This window comes from Macrotis lagotis, chromosome X (genome assembly GCF_037893015.1).
Source record: "Macrotis lagotis isolate mMagLag1 chromosome X, bilby.v1.9.chrom.fasta, whole genome shotgun sequence".
NCBI lineage: Eukaryota > Metazoa > Chordata > Mammalia > Peramelemorphia > Peramelidae > Macrotis > Macrotis lagotis.
In genome coordinates this window covers 523,900,387-523,928,065 of record NC_133666.1, presented here as the reverse complement: position 1 = coordinate 523,928,065, position 27,679 = coordinate 523,900,387, and the positions used below count along the sequence as shown (strand labels likewise).

At 32.2% G+C, this 27,679-nt stretch overlaps 1 protein-coding gene across 1 annotated transcript in view; it reads right to left on the bottom strand.

The window, feature by feature from the left end:
- The window catches only part of LOC141499328 (uncharacterized), a 519,469-nt gene that overhangs the window by 108,172 nt on the left and 383,618 nt on the right, over window positions 1-27,679 (bottom strand). Inside the window, exon 15 of the mRNA XM_074202106.1 lies at window positions 5,758-5,976. Within this exon, the coding sequence (XP_074058207.1) occupies window positions 5,758-5,976 (219 nt within the window). The remainder of the gene's footprint in view (window positions 1-5,757; window positions 5,977-27,679) is intronic.

Here is a 27,679-nt window from a genome sequence, read left to right as displayed (position 1 = left end):
ATACAAATAAGAACCAATTGGAGAGCAGGAACACCAATCATCTGTTATTGTTTTTTTCTTGGTACCCAGAACAAGGTCATTTGTGCAGAAAGAGCACATCATATAATATGCCTTTCTTGATGAAAAGGATTTGGGGGTTGTTATAAAAATCATTTTATAATAGATATGTGAAAGTAGGGCTTAAATTATTAATAGATGATATATTTTGTATTAATATGCCTGTTTTTATATCTTTATATTTTTATAAGTTTTTATATTATAAAATTTAGTTCTAGAATTTTATAATTGTCTAGATGAGATTCATAACTACAGAAAATAGAATGTCATAAAATCCACAAAAGAAAAACCAAGTGGATGAAGAATGCCTCTTGCAGATCTTGTCCAGTAGCTTTTATATGATTTAAAACATACATATGTCCTTATATATGTATGTGTACATCTATTTATCCATCTCTCTATCTCTATCTTTCTATATACCTTTTTAATTAGCTAGCTATCTTTCTACCCTCTATGGATATATGGATATATATATATATATATATATATATACACACACACACACATGTGTGTACATGTGTATATATATATATGTGTATGTATGCGTATGCACATGTGTTGGAGAGAAACTACAAGTGAACAATCAGCTAGGAAGAAATAGAAAAAGGAAAGTCGACTGAATGATTTTTGGTAAATCATAAAGATCCTTGAATGACTCCATTTTCCCTTTAAATAAGGACCCACTCTGTAAATATGGCACTCTATCAGTAATGGGATATTACTGGAAGTCATAAAATACTATAATCTCTGAGAAATTAAAAATGAATGTCAATAAGAGGAAATGGAGGGGTTTGGTCATGAGTATTACAAACAAGCTTCATTGAAAAAATAATCAAATTAAAGGATACCATAAAATAAGTCTATGTTAAAAAAATGAGATACAATCCAACAAATTTCTGTTCATTTCCCAGTACTTGACATTTTTCTAGCTCATTTGACCTTTCCAGAACCTGAGATACACTACTAAAATCTTTAGGAACACCTCCACCACCAACATGAGTTATGAAAGTGGCATGCTATTAGAAGAAAAAGAAGTCATTAGATTTTTTCTACATTAATTTAAGACCTCACAATGATTGAAGATGTCACTGCAGGAAATCTTGACTATACATGAATCCTAGCTATGAAATAAAGATGTGTCACTTCTGTGATTATGTATTGTGCCATTAGGAGATTCTAATAGTTGTCCCTTGATTTCAAAGACAACCATGCCGGTCAGAATAATGGTGCCATGCCTTGTACGATTAGGTTTATTAAAGTGAGAGTTATCTGTGAAAGGTTTCCTCACTTAAGTTTTCCAGAACTCCCTCATGGTCTGATTTGATAGGAAACAGCATTTTTGGTGATGGTCTGGATGTTTGAGAGAGTCTCTTGGCCTTTGAATTGGTTTCTCTTTTTCTTATATCAGCAAAGAACATTGATGTACCATCAGTGACAGGTAAATACCAGTATGTGATTTCTGGTGAAAGAATTCAACAACCCAATACACCCAAATCCCTAGATTAATTGAAAATAGTCTTTCCTCTCAGATCACCCATCTTCAACCATCACCAGCTGGCATCAGTTATGATCATAACTACAATGGTAAGGGCAAGTCTGGTGTCAGCAACTGTGGTAATTCCAGCTCCAATAGAGTATATTAAAATTGTTTCAGTTAAAAAAACTCATTGTTGGATCTTAGGATTGAGCTGGTGGTCTCTCCAAAGGTAAACCACCACCTCCCCAGTCCCACACTTTTGGCCTTCAATTCCCTTAGATGAGTGTCCCATGGGGTCAAGGTTTTTACTTTGAGAAAGAATAGTGTGTAAAGCAGGCCTGAGTTTTCTAGTTACCCAGTTAGGAATAATGGAACTAGGACCATGATTAAGAGAGATGGCAGGCATAGGGGGTAAGGAGAGAGTGCGGCATTTATATTGTGCCACTAGAGATAAAATTCTTAGTGTGACACAAGATTAACCAGAGCAAAAGAATTTTTTTCATTAATGTTTTCATTAATCAAGAAGGAGATTCTGGGAGTAAATTCACTGATTTGTCTGAGAAATATTTATTTTGTGTCTTTTATGTACAAACTAAAGGCAAAAAGAGATTGTGTCTCCTTTTGGGTTTCTATAGTCATATAACCTTACCATTCTTGAAAAAATTATGTAGATTCTTCTTCAAATCCTTTATTTCCCCCTCATCTAAAGCCTTCTCCCCCTTTCTCTTTTATTTTCCATTCAAATCTTCTAGCTCAAGAAATAGTCACAAAGTGTCTTATCTGATTGTGCCAGTCCTCTGTGTCAACTGTTACACTGTAGTACACTATAGTACTAGTATTTATATTGCAATAAATAGATTAGACTGTATTTGTTTTTGTAATTTTCATTCCCTTCAAGATTATAAATATTTCAGGAAATGAGTCCATCATGCTGTACCTCTTTGAACTCTGTATTGCCACACCCCCATTGAAGTGCCCTGTATACAAAATGTGCTCAATAAATGTTTAATGATCATGATCAGCCCTGAAAAGGTATCTTTTATTAATTCAGTTGTTTTATTGATATATACCTGTCCTATTTGTGAGTTCCATATATTATCATAACTAATGTTATACATTTATAGACTAGATGAAATATACTATAGCACATTTCTCCTCTATCAATAGGTTTTTCAACTAGGCTGTAAAATCAAAATGGGATTTTTAAACATCATCACACTAAAATGCCAGGGGAAAAAATTGAACAAGATACACACCTTTTGTAAAGGATCAAATAAGATAATTGTATAGAAAGCATTTTTTAAACTCAAAAGTTACATATGCATGTTAAAAATGACAATTATTATCACTATTATTCATTTAATTCTTTTTATCCTTTTTAAATGGAATTCTTCTGGAAACAATTCTGCAACAAGTTACTATCACACTACTGTTCTCGTATATTTAATTTTCTATTGACTATTGCACAGGTAGATAAAATAATTTCTTTTGAAATTTAATAAATGTATTGTATATAAGCTTAACCTCTGCAGGCTCACTGAAAATATGGCAATTCCATCAGCACACAGGATAGCAAGCATGTACCTTATACTTATTCCCACAATTTGCAGATTTCTTATATGGCTTATCATTTAAAAGTTTTTCTTTTTAGTTTAGTAACTCAGTAATTATGAGTAATGTTATAGTAATAGTCATTTTTAATTTTTTTCTTTAAATTTTTATGGATCACATCAGAACAATTGTGTATAAGAAAAGATCCAGTTCTGATGTGGTTGGTGTTTGTTAGACTCCCAAGAATATTTTGAGACCTATCAGTGTTTGTTGTATTGGGATCAATCTTCTATTTTATTATTGTAGAGCTCAAGTTATCTTTTTTTGGCATTTGGTAGGTGCTAAATATTTTTGACTACCATGATGCTTTGCTGAATTTCTACCATTTCTTTGGACAATCTACCTTGTTCATTAAGTCTGGACTTAAGAATAACCTGTCAGTAATTTTGATAGTAATAATCTTGTTTTATATCATCACAATAAATCTATATCCTCAAATATATCTGCATGACACCAATTGTCAATTCTTTAAGAAAATCTCATTGCTTAAAGTTCATGTAGATGTTTCAATGAAAGCCTTTTTAATACCATTGCCATTTTATATGCTCTATCCAGAGATAAATTATTTTTGCTACATTCCCCAAATTTAATGATGTACATCTTTAGTAGTATCTTTCTATTATGAAATTATTTCTTTATCATTCTAACTTGTTGTTCTACTAGTCTTTTATCATCATTATCATCATCTCATCTATTCAATTAAGTTCAGAAAGAAATGATTTTGGGACAAATTTTTGTTGTTATTTTATAGTTAATATTCTTTGGACTACTGTACTGTTGTTTAAAAGTTATTTTTTGTAGTAGCATAGAAACTATATAGATTTACTATATAGATTCATTTTTCCTCAGTCTCATTGAATATATACTCAACCTAATTTTACTATATAAGATGACATATTGATCACCCATGTAGGGTCTTTTGATCCCATTCTTGGATCTGAGCCATTTTATAGTTTTCTTACTTAAAACAATTATTTTTTCAATAAATCCAATGGCTTTTACCTGGCTTCAGTCCAGACTATTTTTCAGTAATATTTTTGTTCCAAAAACAGTTCTATGGGGCTTTGATCTCTTAATGTGTTCTCAAAGGATGTTTATTAACCATGTTCCTTAGAATGAAGGCCTTATGTTTGAGCTTATAGGTTGATGGTGGTGGTAGTGGTGCTGGTGGAAGTGATGATGGAGTAAGAATGAATGGAATACAAACACCTGGACTGAGAGAATAGAAAGTGAGGAAGTCTGACTGATGTACTGGGAGTATGAGTGAGAATTTCTACTTACTCTTAGATTCCATTTAATCATCACATTTAAGTGGATAGAGCTATACAATACTCATTGCTTATACAGGTCATTCTTCATAACTCTGTAGATGCAGAATAATTTAATAGGAGGAGGAAAAGAGAGATAGAGCTAAGAGTTATTACTTCAGTAAATAAGCATGGATATAAAGGACTAAATAATTTCATTTCTGTGTATCAGGATGTGTTCTTTTAGGATACTTTCAAATCAAGAAAGGCAAGAGCAGAAAAATATCTTTTATATATTTCATTAAAGTTGATGCATGAACCTCTTGCTTTGCTGCCAAGGTGGACGGGGATAGAAGCACATATCAAACAGCTGGTGAGGAGCTCTATGATGACTCCATGTCTCAGGGTCATCAAAAATTATAACACTGATACATCTTTCTAGGTAGCATTCCTCCATTGCCTTTAGTTTAGATAGAATAAGGTTTAGGAGCCTGATCCTATCTAGATATTTAATTGCAAACTAGACCTATATGTAAATATTCTTTTTCCTTTTAGATGAACCATCTTTTTTTTCAAAATCACCATGTAAAATATATTTTAATATACAATTATATTGTATAATTAAATGTGAATATGTTATACTTTATATGCAGGCATATGTGGTTTTCCATGAAGAAAAATATATCAATAGCAAAAGACTTTTGTATAAAGACTTAAAGTTGTTTGCAGCCTCCTTAATTGAAAGTATACATACAGCTTTATTTATATCTGTACCATCTACATTTGGGAAAATGAATTTTGCTTGTAGTGATATCTATCTCATTGTCAATCTACATTGCCTGTAGAATCATTTTTATGGAGAGATAACCTTTAAAGTGTCATCTTTTTCCAAAGGATAATGGCCCAGAAAGCTGTCTGTGCATGGGTTAGGTAATTCTTTGAATTCAATCACTTTGCAGAAGAAGCAATCTTTGCTCCTTCTTAGTAGAGGTGATAAATCAGACTTATATTACTTGTAAAATACTTATTCCTAAGTCACTCTGGTAAAAATAAAAAAAAAATAAGATAAAAAATGTTGTTTAATTCATTTGGGGGTATCTACTCAGATATTAGAACACATTTCCTTCAAAGCACTGCATTTTAAATAAAAATGGATACCAGATATGTCTTCATATGGAAATGTCTACAAAATGCGGGGAGAGATAGAAGAATATTTTTTGATGCAAAAAACATTTTTTTCCTCTCAAATCAAAAAATACATTTTAGGGCCTTATCACAAATGAAAGACAGGAATTCTTTATATAGTTTCATTTTACCTAATGAGATGAAAATACTCTCATTTGACTCTCCGAGGAAAGTACTCACTTTGTAACAGGAACTGAGATGACTTGGAGAAAAAGCCACTGGCTACAGTAATGTATGTAGAGTCTCACAAACCAGATGAAGGCTAACAGCAAGATAATACACCAGAACCTCTGGGTTTGCCACTGTGCTACTTGAAGCTCAGTCAATATTACCACCTGCAGAAAATAGGTTTGCTTGAAGAATCTTCTGAGTTGTGTCACTTGGGAAACAAAAGAGGAACTGAAAATGTACAAAGAATCAACATCAGAAAACTGTTGGATACAACACAGAGCAAATATTAGATACAAAAATGTGGGAGTGGATTGGGTGCTTTGAATGTTTTAAGAAATGAATAACATTGGATTTTTTAAAAATTATCCTTCTGGATAATTTTCCCTTTCTCCTACCCTATCCAATGAATCACTTTTTTGAAGAGAAAAGGGGGGGAGAGTTTCTTTATTAAAACCTACCAACACATCCACAGAATATATATCTCCCGACTTCTGCAGAAACATAGCAACACTGTTCTATGGGATCAGGCTTATAAATTATAAGTACACAGTGTTCAGTTTCAGATTTGCTTCTTACTTGTTGCTTCTTTCAGTCAATATGTGTGGGAAATTAAACTATTTTTATTATTTTTAAAATTATTTTAATCATTTAATGTTTTATATACTATTTAATATTTTGCTGAAAATAATTTCATCTAATTGGTTATTAATTATTTTAAAAGAATTCTTTATTTATGTAAAAATAGTTCTAAATAAATTCATACCAAAAAATAACCTCCTTAGAAATATAGGACTGGGTGGCTAGGTGGCACAGTGAATAGAGTACTGGCCCTGGAGTCAGGAGTACCTGAGTTCAAATCTGGTCTCAGACACTTAATAATTACCTAGCCATGTGGCCTTGGGCAAGTCACTTAACCCCATTGCCTTGCAAAAAATAAAGATAGGACAAAAAAATAAAAAGGCAGTATATTATCCCAAATACATTATTGGTAGAATAATTGATACAGAGAAGGATTAAGAGACTCATGAATAAATAAACCAGACTCTCTTCCAGAGGGGAGCTAAAATGTTTTAAATATTGACTACAAACTTCCATCCAAAGAATTTGAATAACTCAAAGGGATTATTCTTTTCCTGAGCTATTTAAACTACCAAACATCATGAATTTTGGGAGCAACTGAGCAGAAAGGAGATTTCCCAATAACTGAAAGCCTTCAGTGTAAAATGTAGCTACTATCTTAACACCCATGTCTATCCATATTTCCAGTAAGGAAAGAAGCATTTTAAAGTCCTCCCTATGTTACAGGCATTAAGGTAGGTGTTCAACACACAAAGTCAAATAGAAAACAGTTTTTGCCTTGAAGGAGCTTAAATTTTCCTGCTAGAAGGACATAAATAAAAAACACCATGCTCAAAGATCAGTCAAAATACTTGAAATCAGTGAATCAATATCTTCATTTTTGACTGAATGGCACCGAGCTAGGCAAAGGTTGTGATATCTTTGGCTCCTCTGAGTTGTGTCTATTCTTTTCCAAAGGTGTATAACAGTATCTTGCTGAAAGTCAGATGCCATTGCTGTTGTCCACATGTTTTTCAATTAAACAAATGAGCAATGGTTAAACAGAAAACAGGCACTCATGAGGCTTTGGTTTATACATGTTAATACATTCAAAGGTCTAAAGTCTCTTATACAACAACCCCCCAAAAGCTAACAGCATTTACCATCATGTCAAATAAAACCCAGAATTCTTTACACTGCTGAAGTGAAGTGCTCCATTCTATGTGTGATCTCTTCTTCAGTTAATTATTCCAGCACTGCTAGGCCTCTTCAAAGACCAAAGAAAATCAAATGCAGACTGAGCATTATGTTGTTTAAAAGAAACTGGAAAATAGTAGATGATCCAAAACAGAAAAGACAGTAGCTTCTTTAACCTTTGAAAATGTCCATCTCCTCTCCATCCTCTACATTGACTTGAATGACTAAATAGTTCAGTTATTTAAGTCTAAAAGCTATTAATATAGCTTCATAATGCCATCATTAATTTCTGTTCTAAAATATTTTCAAGGTTTAGATACAGAAGAATAGAAGCCAGACCTAAGATTTGGTTGGTATGAAAATTTGAGGAATCTCCCTTCTTATGAAGAGATTAATATATTCTCTACTATTTATTGTCTTAAAATGTTGTCTAGGTCAGTAGTATCGGTACTCTCTAAACCATATATAAGGATCCCAGCAGGCCCCAGGGTAATTTCATTTTAAAATTAATATTATCTGTTTCATTATATTGTTATTTATTTTGCTAAATATTTTCCAATGACATTTTAATCTGGTTGAGAAGTACTCAAGTAGAATTGTAGTACCTATGTTTCACACCTCTGGCCTAGAGCACTGAAATGATAAGTAACTTGTCCAAGATCTCTCTCTAGTTCTGCTTCTGTGACTCTGTCTCTCTATCTCTGTCTATCTCTGTCTCTGCCTGTCTCACACATATATTTATATATGTATATCAGAGGTTGGAACTGAACACATACCTTCATCGTTTTGAGGGTAGTTCTCTATTATGCACTGCTGTCTCTCAGTTACCAAAAAACATCATTTTTTTCTTCAGAAAATACTGATTCTCTGCCTGCCTTCATCCAACCACCATCATTCCCATGCTGCATTCCCATGCATTTTTGTAAATGTTTATTGTGGGACCATATAAAAGTAATAACTACAGTTCCATGTCACCTCTTTATTTTTCCAATTGTATTTATGTTTCAAATAAGAAAACAATAAAACTTCATCAATGAGTCAAATCATCAGAAAGAGATTTTAGAATTCAAAAAGTAATTCAAAAATTTTTAGAATTTTTAAACACCAGATTAAGATGTAAATAGATAAATATTAATTGGATTTTACATGGGTCAGAGAGAAGAAAAGAAACAAAAGGCCAGGAATAGAATAAAAGGATATCAAAGCATTATGCTGGTTAAAAAAAAAACAGTCTGATAAGGAATACAGGGTCTTTTCTTTTACTTATCCTTTTGTACATGAAAGGGAAATGTAGATTTACAAAGAATTGTTTTTATGCTATTCCTCTCTGCTAGTCCTGTCTTCAGTTAAAAAAAAACTCTATTTGTACATTCTATTCTCAAGTCTTCCAAAAGCTTGTGCCTCTCTCCTCTTATCTCCAGGCAGAGCATATTTTTTGAAACATCCTCACCCATATTCCAATCACTCTTCTCTACTTGTGCAATCTTTCTCAGTTATGTATGAAGAGTATGACTATCAAAGAATAATAAATGTCCTCTGCCACTGGGGTGAATAATACATACAGTGAGGCATGATTTGTGGGTATAAAAAAAGGATAGTACATGGAGACCACTGAAAAGTCACTGTGAGTAGAGAGGCTACTAGAAAACTCACACAAACAGTACCAATATTACTTTGATAGAGTATGGGAAGGGTGTTAGGTCAATCTGTATTCAATTAGTAAATGAAAGCAATTTTTCTTAATTTCACCAATATTTCATGAGATATAATCTATTCCCATCTATATATATATATGTACATATATATAATATATATGTATAGATATATGTGTGTATACATACATGTTTGCAAATATATCTATATCTATATCTAACTCTGAAACCACACTTAACTTCACTATAATGGTCAAAGGAATAAGAAAACATATATACATGCAATTGCTTAAAAAATAAGTTAGGAGTCATCTTAAACAGAATTTATTTTTGAAACACACAATATTAAAATTTTGTAGGTTATTGAGACTTGTTTATACATGCATGGTTATAGATGCTTAATCTTTAAAAATTCATTAATTATGGGAGATATTTTAGATTTCATTTAATGCCTTATGACCTGGAGAATGTTTTAATTATACTCATTTTCTTATTAATGAAATTAACTCTTTATAACCAACCCCTCAGTGGGTGCATAGGCAAGAAGTTGGTACCATGGATAGAGTGCTAAATTTTGAGTCATTAAGAACTGACTGAGGGACAGCTAAGTGGTGCAATGAATAGAGTACCAGTCCTAGAGTCACAAGGACTTGAGTTCAAATCCAGACTCAAACACTTGGTATTTAGTAGCTGTATGATCCTGAGAAAGTCATTTAACTCCATTGCCCCAAAAGATAAAACAACAATAATTTTAAAAAAATTGACAATTCAAATATTGCCTCAGATACTTACTAAGATACATAATTAGTAAATTCAGTTGGCCCTGGGCAAGTCATGTCCTGTTGCATCATACTGGACAAGTCACTCTAATCTCAATTTTTTTTCATTTGTAAAACAGATATCAATATTCTACTTATTTATGTCACAGGAAGGACAGAAATAAGGAAGAAAGGAAATGAAAATCATGTAAGTTTTCTTAGCATTAGTTGTCATCTATAAAATGATGATAATAATGGCATGTACTCCACAATGTTGTTGTAAAGTTCAAATGAATTAATAAATTTAAAGTATTTTACAAACTTTAAATGGCAATAAATTTATTATTTACCAGTTTATTCTATGTATATCAAAAACAGCAAATATATGGGCAACCATGGCTGAAAAATGTAATATCTATTGCCAGACATACTATTTATGTTTATTTGGTTCAATTGTTGCTTTCTTTGTTAGAATGAAATTTTCTTAATCAGAAGTTGGAAGAATGGAGAAGAATGTATCCAGATATAACTGTCATTTGTTACAAAAGGCACTAATAGATCATTTTTTGCTATTGCAAAGGTATTCAATAGGCATAGAACAGCAGTTCTCAAAGTGCATCTGAGGACCACTGAAATCTATAAAATCCTTTCTGGGATCTGTGATGTCAAAATTATTATATAAGTTGTCATTTATAAAATGACTTAAATTCTAAAATGGTAAATGTTGGTATATGCAAAAGCTCTTTGGGGAGGGGACAATACAGTATTGTAAAGAGGTCTTGAGGTAAAAAAAAAAATTGAGAACTGGTAAGATTCCAAGCATAGGGGAGGCTAGGTGGCGTAGTGGATAAAGCACTGGCCTTGGAGTCAGGAGTACCTGGGTTCAAATCCGGTCTCAGACACTTAATAATTACCTAGCTGTGTGGCCTTGGGCAAGCCACTTAACCCCATTTGCCTTGCAAAAACCTAAAAAAAAATAAAAAAAAAGATTCCAAGCATAAATCACTGTTTGTAAATGTACATCCTCAGTTTCTATAAATCTCTATGGTTTCTATTAAATATCTCTCAAAAACACCATGAGTTATGAAGGAGAATCTGCAGTCAAGGAAGTAATAGTAACCTTTTCCACTTACATCAAGCCTTCTATGATAGACCAGAATAATTTGTACAACCTTCTTATGAGGAAGGAAAGAAGAAACTTGGCATTTGATTAACACATGATAATTGATAAGGAGAAAGTAGGAAGGATTATTTAACTGGTTATTCCATCTCTATCATGAAGTAAAAATATCCCCTCTATAGTAAAATCTTCTTTGATAATTATATCCTCCCATTGGAAGAGAATAGTATCCATCCCCCACCTCCTTATAATTGTATAGAGACAGCTTGGTATTGTTGCCTAAGACATGATTTACTAAAAGTCAAAATTCCTTTCCCAAAATCCTCTATCTAAACTTTTTTAAGGATTTCCTGATATATTTGGGATTTTTGGTACCTTATCATAACTTAAAGCATGCCAGAGAAATTGTGTGTAGCACCTGTATGTTTAAAATCAAGAATCTAGGTTGTTTCTGGCTTTAATATTGTCCCAGTTTTACCACACTGATCTAGTCATGATAGTGTCAATTTTCTCATTTTTAAAAATATGTCAACATTCTAGATACTTACCTCACAAGGAGGAAAGAAGGAAGGAAAGATGGAAGGAAGGAAGGAAGGTAGGAAGGAAGGAAGGAAGGAGAGATGGAAGGAAGGCCTTTTCCATGATGGAAAGGGCTAAATAAATGTAAGCCATTAAAAATTTGGAAAGCAAAAAAAGTTAAAAAGTGGCTTCTGCTGCTTTGCTATATAGGGAAATAAGGTAACAAAAAAGATATAGGACATCTCCTTAGGGTCAATGAAATAATGAAAATTATCAAGAAAAAAAAGCAGAAATATTCAATTATCATTTTGCTTTTGCTTTCTCTGCCAAAAAGAATGTATGCTGGAATGGAAAGGATAAAACCCAATAACTAATAGAAAACTATAACTAAAACAATCTAGAGAGTTAGTAAGAAAGCAACTTATTACTATTGTGAGTTTAAGTCACCTTAAAAAAATTGAAAAAAAAGCTATATCCCAGAATACTGGAAGCAATGATAGATATGATTGCTTAGTTTCAGTTAATGATCTGTGAATACTAATCAGTTAGGATCATCAAGATTTAAAAGAATTAAAGCAGCTTTAGGTAAAAGAAAAATTTAGATTATTCCCAAATCAATTAAGTTAATCCATTGCCTATATTCATATGTCAAAGATAAGGGTATTGTTTTACTGAGCAAAGGTTATTATGGCTCTTTTCTGGATCCTTTGAGAATCTATAAATCCTAATGAGGCTTTTCATGTTAGAAATTGAGGGAGTAGGAAAAAGTTCCAAGAAATGAGTAGATGAAAAATTAGAGATGTCATACCTTGTAGAAATAAATTCATCCATAAAAGTCACTTTTTGATAAGAAGTATAAACTCTACCAAGTTAAAAGATATTGTAAAATTATGAATCATTTACCTGATGAAGACAAGATTTTGACTCTAGTTTGAACCTACAAAAATGATTTCACTGCTAATAGATTAATATAATTTAAAGCCAATATGACATACTTATTTAACTTTATATATTATTTATTAAAGTGCTCTAGATTTCCTCTTATTTTTATTCACTTTTCAGTTATGTGGGTGAATTTTTTAAATTTTGACAATATAGTCTATTCTTCATTTATAAATAACTAGGAAAAATCTTTTTGGAAAGTTGGTGTCCACTCTTTCATCTTTTGGAGAACTTAGTGAAAATCCACACTTCTCAAAATAGCTTCTCATAATGAAATTTTGCAAATAACTACCTCTTCTTTCCCCTCCAGTCAGGGCTTTTCTGCCAACTGGGGTAATACAACTTTAATATAACATTTCAAATTGAATATGTTTAATAATAACATCCTATAATTCAATTTAAGAATTAACTGACTCAAATCAAATTAAAGTATTCTCAAATGCTGCCTGCTACATCTTAGGATATTATTACCTACAGTGACATGGCAAGAATCCCCCATTCAAAGCATCCAGCTCAGATGTGTGAATGTTCCAAACAGGAAGCATGAAATAAAGTATGTAAAAGCTAAGAAAACAGATACCCAGACTACAGCACTGGGCATTTCAACTGTGAGTTTCTAAGTGAATGAAAGATCAGCCTTGGCAAAGCTGGGTTTTTTTAAGGATTGATGTATATTTGCTTTAGGTAGAAAAATAACTTTGAGCATAAACTTGCAAAACAAAGACATCCCTTGAGTAAGAGGTGACTAAAGCCCTAAATCCAAAGTCTTTTTGCAAAGCACTTATCTTTTATTCAATGTTTGTATACACATTTCTGCTTTAGGAACATTCATTTTGCCATTTATGAATAAGATTTTTCATTGGAACACTCACAGTAATGAATACTAGGCATAGTATTAGAATGCATCTATTCTTTCAAGGGAAATTCTCTTGGAGAATAGGAACAGATGTTATGGAAAGAGTGTTTATGATAGTAGAAATATACTGTAAGAGGTCTAAGGACAGCTATTGTTCCCTGACTGAGCAAGGGAATTGGGGTAGGAAGGAGAAACTCATGAGCCTGCTCCTAGCCTTGACACCAACTTCCTCTCTAGCTTTAGGTAAATCACTTAACCCCCAGAGGGGGAAACGATATTTAACTTAGAGAGATTTGTCTGACTTAATTAGATAATATGTTTACAAAGTCCTTTATAGATGAAAACAGCTGCATATTTTAGAAATAGTAGAAGAATTAATAACTATAGTAACAACTTAGTCAAAACTTAAGTTATAGCAATGATGTGTCAGTTGATAATGTACAAAGTGGGCACATAACTTACTGAAAGCATTTTTCTACAAGAAACATCTTCTCAATCTGTATATGTTTAGGTATAGAATCCAATTTAAGAAATAGTAAAGATTTATAGAATGAGTTTGAATTTTTAATATACTATTAAAAATTAGGGAACATAGAGAGACAGAAGGAGGCATCTTGTTTTTGTATAGCAGATGAAATCTCCCTTTATTAACAAAATTACATTGGGATCTATTCCAATCCAACAACTATTTATTAAACACATATTATTTATAAGGGTTGGTGCCTGCTGCTGGGAAGCAAAAAAAAAAAAGAAAAGAAAAAAAGAAAACATAATTAAACAAAATGTTCCTGACTTTAAGGAGATTGCTTCAATTGGAATAAAGAATATGAGCAGTTAACCAGAGAGTTGATGAGTAGTATGAATATAGAATAAAGAGTATACAATGTATAAGTTGGCACATGTATGGTAATGATGATGACCTTTCTAAAATATATACATCTGAAAAACCCACAAATGTAACTCTATTAATATCCATTCATTCACTTGGTAAACCAAGTTAAAAATTAGGATCCCATTCCTCTTTTTTGAACAACTTACTCTGTGAACTCAATTCAATTCAAGAAGTTTTTATTAAGTACCTACTCTTTCCTGGGATTTCTGCTCCTTTCTATGAAGATAAAGACAGACTTCTGGGGCAGAATCAAGATGACAGTGTGAAGTTAACATGCTCCCAGAACTTTTCCCTACAAAAGATAAATGAAGTCTTTATTTAGACATTTAAGCTACAGATCCCATAAAGAATAAGAGAAGATTCAAAGAAGTTTTCAATGGTAGACATCAAGGAGGACCTTCACTGAAGGTGTCTCTTGCCGGGTGGGGGGTGAAGTAAAGTCCAGGAAGCAGGAAAGCTGGGAAAGCCAGCAGGAGGCTTTCATACACAGTGCAGTCCAGGTCCTGACAGTTTGACAACAGCAGAGGTCCTGGCAGCTAGATAGGAAGACATCAGGGAGGATCCCAACCCAAAACAAAGTTTGAATCTTGGGAACATTGGGGTAAAATACAGAACTGGGTCAGGAACAAATCACTTCCAAGTCAGAACTTGGACATAAATGAGGAAACAAACCACTGCAAAGGCAAGGCCTGAAGTACATAGGCAACATCTTGGCCAACAACAAGCTAGGTATCAGACGCCAACCCCCCCCCCCAAAAAAAAAAAAAAACCTTGGATCTATATTCCCTATACCCCTGGAGCAAAAGCTAAAACAACAAAGGTGAGCAAAAAAGTTAAAAGGAACTCACTATAGAAAACTACCTAAGAGATGATAGTAATGCCATGTCTGAAGAAGAAATCAGTGAAAAATCTCTCACAGGGAAAGAAGCAAAACAGTATATAAACTCGACTCAAATACAAAAGCTTATTGAAAAGCTTAAAAAAATAATTTAAAGACCATAGAAGAGAACAAAATGATAAGTGGAAAAAAGAAATGAGAGTCATGCAGGAAAATTATGAAAAACTGATCAGAAAATTCAACACCTTTAAAAAGGAAACATGGATAATTGAAGAAAATAACATAAAAATTAGGATTGAACAAATAGAAACCAATGAATCTATGAGACTACAAGATTCCATCAAGCAAAATAAAAAAGGGTGGAAAAAAATGTAAAGAGCCATTTAGGGAAAACAAAAAGCCTGGAAATTATATCTAGAAAAGACAATCTACAAATCATTGGACTACTAGTAGTCCAATATTAAAAAAAGAACCTGGAAAACATCATGCAGGAAATTATTAGGGAAAACTGTCCAAATCTGTTAGAACAAGAAAACAACATAACCATTGAAAGAATATACAGAACTCTTCCAGAAAGAGACACCAGGATAAAAATTCCAAGGGCTGTTACAGCCAAATTTTACAAATCTCAAATAAAGGAGAGAATATTGCAAGCAGCAAAAAGAAAACAATTCAAATATAAATGAAACACAATCAGACTCACAAAGGACCTATTAATCTCAACATTGAAGGATCAGAAGATCTGGAATACCATATATCAGAGAGCAAAGGGCTTGGGATTACAATCCAGAATGTACTACCTTGTAAAATTCAGCATATAATGTCAGGGAAAAAATAGATGTTCAATGAAATAGAGGATTTCAAGAATTTCCTGACACAAAGACCAGAACTGAACACAGAATTCAATTGTCATATACACCACTCAAGAACTTTATAAAGAGGTAAATGAAACAAAACAAACAAATGATGGTCAAGACCACAAAAATGCATAATACCCTAAGGGGAATATATAACACTTATAATTCTTGAGAACATTACTTCTCACAAGCTAATTAAAGGGTAGAATGTAATCAAAGAGACTGGACTTAAAGGATATGAATATAGTTGGGTTTTTTCTCTCATTGAAGAGATCCAAGATGATATCACTGTCTTTGAGAAAAAAGCCCTGGTGAAAAGCAGGGAGTGTTAAATTTAAATTTAAGTGTCTCATTATACTTTGATCCACTTTAATTCTGCTGGGCTGACTGAAGCTTAGTACTTTATCTAATGATAAGTTGGGGGGGGGGGGGTCCTGAATCAGGGTCTCCCATAACTTACATACATTTGTAAAGTTCTCAAGTGAGACATCCAGAGCCTCCCAGTAGTTTGACATCTTTCAGATTCTTTTAGTTAATTAGATCAGGAGTTTGACTTAATCCATGCTTCACTTAAGGGGTTAAGTACCCTGGATGGGGGGGGAGGGTTAAAGTGTGCAAGAAAATGGGCTTGGGGGAAGGGACACAGATAGTTCAAGAAATGATTTGGACATTATTTGGCTCATGAGGGGGATTTTGTGTCCTTGGAGAGTACTTGAAATATGGATAAGGTAAAATAAATGATTATAATTATAATTTGATGAAATTTGAGATGATGCTACTTATCAAATAATCAATCTGTGATAATATTTTATATTAATATGAACTTATCAAGAAATCAAATAATCAAACTGTAATCATGATACCTGATTAGTAGTATTAGAGTGAAGGGACACAAAGATTTATAATTTTAGAGGGAAAGAAGGGAGAATGTGAATGCTGTGTAAATTCAATTCAATGGATTTGACCCAGAAAGGGAATAAGATACATTCCCATTTGGGTTTAAAAAATCTATTCTAATCTAGAAGGAAGTAGGGGGCAGGGAAAGGGAAAGATAAGGGAAGAAAGGTCTGATAAAAGGGAAGGTGAAGGTAAAGAAATGTGAAAATAAACTAAAAGTTATATTCTAAATTGAAGATCAAAGGGAAAAGGGAGTAAAATTTTGATGAGAAGGAATAAGAGGAAAGGAAAGAGAAAAATATAAATGGAGAAAAATAGAATGGAGGGAAATACAGAATTAGTAAACTTAACATAGTAAATATGAATGGAATGAACTGCCCCAGAAAACAAAAATAGATAGCAAAATGGATTAAAAATTAGATACCTACACTATGTTGTTTATAAGAAACATATTTGAAGCAGAGTGAGATATACATGGGGGGAAAGTAAAAGGTTAGATCAATATATACCTCAGCTGAAGTAAAAGAAAAATCACATGAAGCAATCCTAATCTCATATAAAGTAAGAGCAAATATGATCTTATTAAAAAGGATAAGGAAGGAGACTACATCTTCTTAAAAGGCATTATTGTTAATGAAGCTATATAATTACTAAACATGTATGTATCTAGAGGTATAGCATCCAAATTTCTGCAGGAAAAGCTGAGTGAATTACAAGGAGACATAGACAGCAATGTCTCACTCAGAACTAGATAAATTTATCCACAAAGTAAATAAGAAGGAAGTTTAGAAGGTGACTGAAATCTTAGAAAACTTATATACGATAGACCTCTGGAGAAAATTTAATGGGCATAGAAAAGAAAATACCATTTTCTCTGCAGTACATGGCAGTATACTAAAATTGACATGTACCAGGACACAGAAAACCTTGTAATCAAATGCATAAAGGCTGAAATAATAAATATACAGTCCTCAGACCATGATACAACAAAAATTACATGTAATAAAGGGTCATGGAAAAATAAGCCAAAAACTAATTGGAAACTAACTTGATCTTAAATAAGTACATTATAGAAACAATCTATAATTATATTCAGAAAAAAGATACTAATCAAAATTTATGCTATGTAGTCATAAAACCTTTATATCTCCAAATGCCTATATGAATAAAATAAAAAGGAGATCAATGTATTGTGCATGCAACTAAAAAAAACTAGAAAAAGAATAAAGTAATGATCCCCGATTAAATATCAAATAAGAAATTCTGAAAATCAAGGGAGAGATTAATTCAATTGAAAGCAAGAAAACCATTGATCTCATAAATAAAACTAAGAGTTTATCTTATGAAAAACTCAATAAAATATATAAACTTTTGGTTAATCTGATTTAAATAAAAAACAAAAGATAACCAAATTACCATTATCAAAAATGAAAAGGGTGAATGAACTAACCACCAATGAGGTGGAAATTAAAGACATAATTCAGAACTACTTGGTCCAACTGTATGTCAATAAATAGAATAACCTGAGTGAAATGGATGAATATTTACAAAAATACAAATTGCCCAGATTAACAGAAGAGAAAATAAATTACTTAAATAACACCATTTCAGAAAAAGAAATTGAAGAAATGATTAGTAAACTCTTAAAGAAAAAGTTTCTGGGTCCAGATGGATTTACAAGTGAATTCTACCAAACATTTAAGGAAAAATTAATTCATATTCTACATGAAATATTTTTAAAAATAGGAAGAGTTCTACCAAACTCTTTTAATGACATCAATATAGTGCTCATACCTAAACCAGAAAGAACCAAAACAAAGAAAATTAAAGACCAATCTCCCTAATGAATATTGATGCAAAAAGTTTAAATAAAATTTAAGCAATGAGACTACAGCAAATTATTACTAAGTTAATACGCCATGATTAGGTAGGATTTATACCAGGTAGGCAGGGATGGCTCAATATTAGGGAAAACACTCAACATAATTGAACATATCTATAGCAAAACCAGCAAATATCACAGGATTATCTAAATAGATGATGAAAAAGCTTTTGATAAAATACAGCTTCCTTCCTATTAAAAACATTAGAAAGCTTATGAATAATTTGAGTTTTCCTTAAAATAATAAATAGTATCTATCTAAACCCTCAACAAATATTATATGTAATGGGGATTATCTTGGAGCATTTTGAATAAATTCAAGGGTGAAACAAGGATGCCCCTTATCACCATTATTATTCAACATAGTATTAGAAATGCTTGTTGAAGAAATAAGAGAAGGAAAGGAAATTGAAGGAATCATAACTGGCAATGAAGAAACAAAACTTTCACTTTTAGCAAATGATATGATGGTATACTTAGAGAACCTGAGAAAATCATCTTAAAAACTCCTTGAAACAATTAACAAATCCAGTAAATTAGAAGGATATAAAATAAACACATAAATCATCAGTTTTTCTATATATGAACAACAAAGCCTAAGAACAAGAAATAGAAAAAGAAATTCCATTTGAAGTAACTAAAGCCAGCATTAAATACTTGAGAATTACTTCCCAAGACAGAACCAGAAACTGTAGTGACACAATTATAATGTACTTTTCAGCCAAAGAAAGTCAGATCTAAATAATTGGAAAAATGTCATTTCCTCATGGTTAGTTCAAGTTAATATAACAGAAATGACAATTCTACCCAAATCAAATTACTTATTCAGTTCTATACCAATTAAACTACCACATAACTATTTTACCGAGCTAGAAAAAATAGTAACAAGATTCATCTGGAGCAACAAAAAATGTCAAGATTAGCAAGGGAACTGATGAATAAAATCTAAAGGAAAGTTGCCTAGCTCTACCAGATCTAAAATATCCTATAAACCACAGTCATTAAAACTACCTGGTACTGGTTAAGAAATAGAGTAATGGGGCAGTGGGTTAGAATAGGTTCACAAGAAGCCTCAGTAAATGACTAACCGAAAAACATCACTTCTGGGATAAGAACTCACTATTTGACAAAAATTGTTGGGAAAAGTGGAAAATACTATGGCAAAAACTAGGCATAGTCCGCATCTCACACCTTATAACAAAATAAGATCAAAATAGTTGCAGGATTTAGACAGGAAGAGCAACACCATAATTCAATTCATACACCAAGAATTACTCTATATATAGAATATATGGAAAGGGGATAAATTTATGACCAAACAAGAATTAGGGCACATTATAAACTGCAAAAAAGAATAATTTTGACTATATTAAATTAAAAAATTTGTACTAATAAAATCAGTGCTGCCAAAATTAGAAGGAAAGCAGAAAGCTGGGAAATAATCTCCACAGCTAGGACTTCTGATAAAGGTCTCATTTCTAAAATATATAGAGAATTGGATCAAATTTATAATGTCATTCACAATTGATGAATTGTCAAAGGATATGAATAAACAATTTTAAAATGAAGAAATTAAAGCTATATATAATCATATGAAAAAAATGCTCCAATTTATTTCTCATTAGTGGGATGCAAATTAAAAAAACCTATGAGGTATTGCCTTACACCTATCAGACCGGCCAAGTTGAGAAAAAGGGAAAATTATCATTGTGGAGAGATTGTGGGGATTGGGGCATTAATGCATTGCTGGTGGAGTCTTGAATGGATTCAACTATTCTGGAGAGCATTATGGAACTGTGCCCAAAGAACAATAAAAATGTTTATTCCCTTTGACCCTGCAATCCCAATTCTAGGCCTATGTGCATAAGAAATCATAAAAAATAGGAAAAGCCTCACATGTTCCAAAATATTCATAGCAGTTCTTTTTTTGAGTTGTCAAAGAATTGGATTTCCCTCAATTGGGAAATGGTTAAACAAGTTATGCTACATGAATACTATGGAATATTATTGTTCTATAAGAAACCAGGAAAAGTCAGACTCTAGAGAAGCATGAAATGAGTTACAGGATCTGATGCTGAGGGAAGGGAGCAGAACCAAGAGAACGATGTACACATTAACAACAACACTGTGAGCTGATCAACCTTGATGGAAGCAAGCAGTTCCTCTCAGCAGTTCAGAGAGCTAGGACAACTGTATTAGACCAGCCATGGACAATGTTATGCCCATGTAGAAGAAAAATACAAAATGAAACAAGACAAAAAAGAAAAACAAAAAAAAAACAAGCCTTCAGAATCTGATGAACACTTTATAAAAATTATCCCTTATATATCCCTTTCCCTTAATCCTAATGCTTCATACCAAAATGACTACTCTGTTAACATGTTTATCAAAAATATGTATATGCAAAGCTAATCTGACTGTTCGCTACTTAGAGGAGGGGGATGGTAAGGCAGAGTGGAAGGAAATTTTGTAACTTAAAATTATACATAAGCATATGGATACAAATAAATTAATTAATTAATTTCAAAAAGCAAACAAAAACAAAAGATAAAGGCAAAGAAAAAGTAATTGTTGCTCCAAAGGAGCTTCTACTTTATTCCAGGACAGAGAGAGATACAACATAACTTGAAGAAGTAGAGAACTAACAACTAAGGAATTAGAAAAGGTTTCCTATTAAAAGTGATATCTGAGTTAAGCCTTGAAAGAAATTTAAGAATTCAGTCCTGGGTAAGAAAGCAGTGTTTTCCTGGTATTTGGAAAAAAATATAACCAGAAATGTAACAGCCTGCAGAGGGCTCCAAGGATGCAAAATGCTTAACTAGCAGATATTATAATTACTCCATGTGAAGTAGTGGACATAAGAGAACAATTGACAGGTACAGGAAAATGGTGGGGGGAATGAAAGAGAAAAATAGGGATGTCATTCTCTTTGAGATGTGTTTTATATCTAGATAGACAGATGTATAGACAGATAGAGAGAGAGATATAAAATCTCATTTGATTAGAAATGGAAAATGGAAATGGAAAAATGTTTTGAGTGCAGTCCTGTTCATTCCTCTACCCATTAAACACTAATGACTCTGTATTAAATACAAAAACCGAAGCTTTTGGGAGAACTCACTATTTGATTAAATCTGTAAGGAAAACTGGATAACGGCATGGTAGAAAACAGGGAGAAACTACTTTCTTACATCTTATAACAAGATAAGTTTAAAAAAGTACATGATTTAGACATAAAGGGCAATGTTATAAATAAATTAGGAAGTAAGGAATAGCTTACCTATCAGATCTATGTAGAAAGGAAGAATTTAGGAATAAGCCAGAGGTGGAGAGCATTACAAGACGCAAAATGGATAATTTTTATGTTAAATTTTTAAAAGTTTTGTACCCACAAAACCAATGCAGCCAAGAATAGAAGGAAAGCAGAAGGCTAGAAATGTTTTATTGAAAGTGTCTCTGGGGGGAGGCTAGGTGACATAGTGGATAAAGCACCGGTGCTGGAGTCAGGAGTACCTGGGTTCAAATCTGGTCTCAGACACTTAATAATTACCTAGCTGTATGGCCCTGGGAAAGCCACTTAACCTCCAAAAAAAAGTCTCTGAGAAAGGCTTCATTTCTCAAATATATACAGAACTGAGTTAAATTGATGAGAATACAAGTTCTTCCCCTCTAAAATAAATTTTAGCTGTTTAATTTACTGCATTTTGAGTTGTTTTCTAGAATTGTTAAACCAAGTCATAGTTCTATCAACATTATATTAATGGGCTGGTCTTTTCCATTCTCACTCCCACATAGACTGTTTTCATATTTTGTCACATTGCTCAATTTGTATGGGTATGACTTTTGAAGCAAAAAATAAGATTGAAAACTAATTCTTTAATTCTAAAAAGTGGGCAGATCAAAGACGAAAACAATAAATAATATTAAAGACAAAACAACAATGAGACAGCATACTCAAATTTTATGGAATTTAGTCAAAGCTGTGCTTAGGGGAAATGTTTATCTCTAAATTCTCATCAATAAAAATGGAGTAGTTCACTAAGTTGGCTGTATAACTAAAATAAACCACCTAAAATATGCCTCCCTCAATTAAAACCAAATTAGAAATATTAGAAATTTAAGAATAATTTAGCAAAATTGAAAACAAATCACAGTTGAATTGATTTAAAAAACCTGGGAAATGGTCAAAAGAACAACTAATAAAATACTTGTTTTTTTAATAAAAGAAGAGAACAAATATAAAAAGTGAAAAAGGTAAATTGATAAGCAGTGAAGAAATAAAAGCAATTATAAGGTATTTCACTCAACTGAATGCCAATAAAATTAATAATCTAAATAAATGAATGAATGCTTACACAAACATTGTCTAGATTAATCTAATAAAAAATAGAGAACTTAAAGGGAGCATTTTAAAACATCTGGAACAGTAGGTACAAGTCAGAATATGGTGAACTTTAAATACTATATTTCAGAGCACTGTTTTCTTTTGAGTAATAAGGAATCACAACACTTATCAAGTGTAGAAGTAAATTGTAGAGATTTTTGCTTTAGGGAAAAAATTAACTAATATTTTGTAATATTCCAAATTACAAGTAAGATAATTTTTACCATTTGTTCATTAAAATTGTGAGTTACAAAATATCTCCCTCCCTCTTTTCCTCTCTTACAGAGATGGTAAGCAATTTGCTATGGGTTTTTAAATGTGCAATCATGGAAAATATATTTTCATATTCATCATGTTGTGAGAGAAAATAAGCCAAAGTGGGAAACACACCATGAAAAAAGTAAAGTGAAAAATAGTATGTTTCATCTACAATCAGACTCTTAAGAGCTCTTTCTCTGGAATTGGATGACATTGTTCATCATGAGTCCTTTGAAACTGGATCATTGTATGAGAATAGTTGTGTCATTCTTAGTTGATTAGTTGATTATCTTAACAATATTGCTATTATTGTGTATAATGTTGTACTGATTTTGCCCACTTCATTTTGCCTTAGTTCATATAAGTCTTTCCAGGTTTTTTCTGAATTTTGCTTTCACATCATTTCTTATAGCACAATAGTATTGTATTCTATTATAGTCATATACCACAACTTGTTCAGTCATTCCTCAATTGATCAACATCCTTAAATTTCCATTTTGTCATCACAAAAGGAACAAATAAACACACACACACACACACACACACACACACACACACATATATATGTATATATATATATATATATATATATATATATATATATATATATATATATATATATATAAAGTCCTTTCTCCCTTTTTTAATCTCTTTGGGAAGCAGACTTGGAAGTAGTGTTTCTGGGTCAAAGGGTATAAAGTTTGATAGCCCTTTGGGCATAGTTTGAAATTGCTCTCCAAAATGATTTTATCAGCCCACAATTCTACCTCTCCAACAAATATCATCTGTCCTTTCTGTCATATCAACCAATCTAATAGATGTGAGGTAATACCTCATAATTGTTTGCATTTCTTTAAACAATAGATATTTAAAGCAGTTTTTCATAAGAATAGATAACTTTGATTTCTTCACCTGAAAAGTAAATGTTAATAAATTCCAAGGAGGTCCATAACAAAAGGAGAATCACAATATACCAAGATGTATGTAGCAGAACTTTTTTGTAGTAGCAAAGAACTAGAGGAAAAGTAGATGGCCAACAACCAGTAAATTAATATCTTAACAAATTGTTCATGATTGCAATATTATTTTTCTAATAGAAAATGATGAGCATAATAAATACAGAGAAGCATAGACGGATAATGAGTTGACAAAATATGAAGGAAGCAGAGCTAGGGAAACAAGATAGACAATGGCTATAATAAAGTAAATGTAAAAAATGATAACAAAATAAGCAAAGTTGAAGGTTATATAATCAAAAGCAATAAGCTTGACCCCAAGAAGTAAAATAAGACATTTCCTTTCACTCTTTGGTAGGGATCAAAATCCACAAATGTGGAATACTGTATTTAGTTATACTTTTCAATATATTCATTAATTTTGCTGGAATTTATTCCTCTTCATTTTTTTAAATCATTGTTCTAAGGAATGGCTTTGTGATTGGATGAAGGAAAAAACTACGTGATGGAAGAACAAAAAAGTAAAATCTTTTTAAATTTAAGATAAGGGAAACAGTTATATAGTAGTTGTTATGAAAAAAGTCTTGAGGATTTTAGTGTACTCTAAGAATATAAATTAGAACTGGGATGAGACAACTCCTCTCTCAAAAATCTAGCAAACAAAACTCAAAGCTCACCTGACTTTCAGGAAGAAGGAAGTAATAGTTCTTTTTTTTTAAGAAAGTTTTTTATTTATTTTGAGTTTTACAATTTTTCCCCCATTCTTGCCTCCCTCCCCCCACCCCCCACAGAAGGCAATCTGTTAGTCTTTACAACGGTTCCATGTTATACATTCATCTCAGTTGAATGTGATGAGAGAGAAATTATATCCTTAAGGAAGAAAAATAAAGCATGAGTTAGTAAAATTACATAATAATATAACATGTATTTTTTTCTAATTTGATGGTAACAAGTCTTTGCTCTGTGTTCAAAGTACAAAGTTGCTCTGTATACAGATGGCATTCTCCATTGTAGATAGCCCAAAATTGTCCCTGGTTGCTGCACTGAAGGGATGAGCAAGTCCATCAAAGTTGATCAACCCCATGTTGCTGTTAGGGTATACAATGTTTTTCTGTTTCTGCTCATCTCGCTCAGTATCAGTTCATGCAAATCTTTCCAGAAAGGATGTAATAGTTCTAATGAATTGTGTTCTCATCAGAATTGATCTGCAGGACTGTGTCCAGTTCTGGGAGTTTTGGTTTAGACAGATATTATTGACCTGGAAAGTATCCGGAGGAGGTCAAAAAAAAATGTTGAAAGGTCTTAACTGTGACAATGTAAGGTTGAGTTAAAGATACTGGATATGTTTATTCTGGAGAAAGAAAGATGCAGAAGTAATATAATAGCTGTATGCAAAGAGTAGGGCAGGGAATAAGAATTTCTTAAATGCCTACTGTATGCCAACCTATGCACTAAATACTTTACAAATATTACCTCATTTGAAGGAATGTCATGTGGAAGAGAATTAGACTTATTTGTTACCAAAAAGTGGTATTGGGGGTTATTTGTGAAAGTTTAAATAGACAAATTTAAGTTAAATAGGGGGAAATTGCACAATAATTAGAACTATCAAAAAATATAGTGGGATGATGGGTTTCAGCCTTTTGGAGGTCTTTGTGAAGAAGGGGGATGACCACTTGTCAGGTATTTATCATATTTAGGATTCTTTTTGTATATGGGATTGACTAGAATAATACTGAGTCCCCTTCAACACCTGTGTTCTGTGATTAAGGGTGTTTGTCTGTGTGTGTGTGTGTGTGTGTGTGTGTGTGTGTGTGTGTGTGGTGTGTGTGTGCAGAATCAGTGCCTTGTCTAAAAATTGCTTTTCTGAAGAATATATTTTAGTTGCCAAAAGACCTCAAAAACCTGGAAAATAGTTACAAGTGTCTGTTGATAAATGCTGTTTGTTAGAGAATATGAATCTACTATAGCTATAGAAAAGAATTCAGAAATCTGTTACTGATAACAACAGCTAATATTTGCAAATCTCTTATTATCTGCCAAAACTATCCTATGTGATTTATAATTATGATCTCATTTGATTCCCCCAACAATTCTAAGAGTAAATGCTATTATATTATTCTCATTTTACAGTTAAGGAAATTGAAACAATGGTTAAAAATGGATTGCCCAGGTTTACACAGTTAGTCAGCATCTAAGATTATATTTGAATTCATGTCTTCCTGACTCTTTACCTAGTGCTCTGTTCACTGCATCACTTAAATAATTTTGGAATTACTCTTGAGATAAGGATTATAGAATCATAAAACTAAAGCCAAAAAGAACTTCTGTGGCCATCTAGTCTACAAATACTCCTGATATGTGTTTAATACTGGGGCAAGTATTAGATATGAGTGAAAGTTAAGGGAAGGCAACTTTCATGGAATTTAAGTAAAACTGTATTTGATTAATATATATGGCAGGTTTCAATCAAAATGATAGTAAAATCTTGAATGAGGAAAAAAATCTGCAAGGTACTCTATGTTTGGGGGGAGGAAGTCAAGGAAGAATCACACTGAGTTGGAAAGAATGAAAAATTTTTAAAAGGCTTGAAGGTAGAGAGTGGGAAGACATTCTAGACCCTGGGGGAATAGTGACAAAGAGTGGTGGTGACCCAAAACGTGGCATGTTCTGTTGCTTTTATTTGTCCTTCATTCAAGAAGAGAACCAATACATCAGGGAAATGATTCCATGACATAACATTACCCTTGATAAATACTTGGTTAAATAAACTTATTGAAATAGATTAAATAAAAACAAAAGCAGGTAGAAGTGTTATTTTTAATTACTCATCATATAATCTTGAAAATTTCACTTGATTTCCTAAAATCTGAGTAAAGAATCACAAAGATGTTTTTTCAACTATGGGATTTTGTAAGAAATTCAGTCTGATCCTTTAAATGAATATCTGGTGAGCAGCTGTCCATAGTGCCATTCTGACTGTCAAGTCTTTTTGTACACTGGCCACATATTGCACATATCACAAAGAGGTAGGGACATTTAATGGTGATTAATTCTGAAGCATATGCTATCCTAGTATATTTAACATAAATCTAGTAAGCATTTGATTATTATTTTTTTCTGGGCATTAGATTCCTCAACTAGGAGTTCATTAGACTAATGAAATCATAGAACCAGACCTATCTGTATTCTTTGAAAAACAACTGACTATGACTGAGATTATATCCAGCTAGATCCAGGCTCTAATTAAAAATAGGAATAATAATAAATTTGGAATTCTAGAAAAATACTACTATATGAAATGTGATGCTCCTTTATTTTTCCTCAGATATATACTGTTAATAATTTGATATCAAAGGATCAAA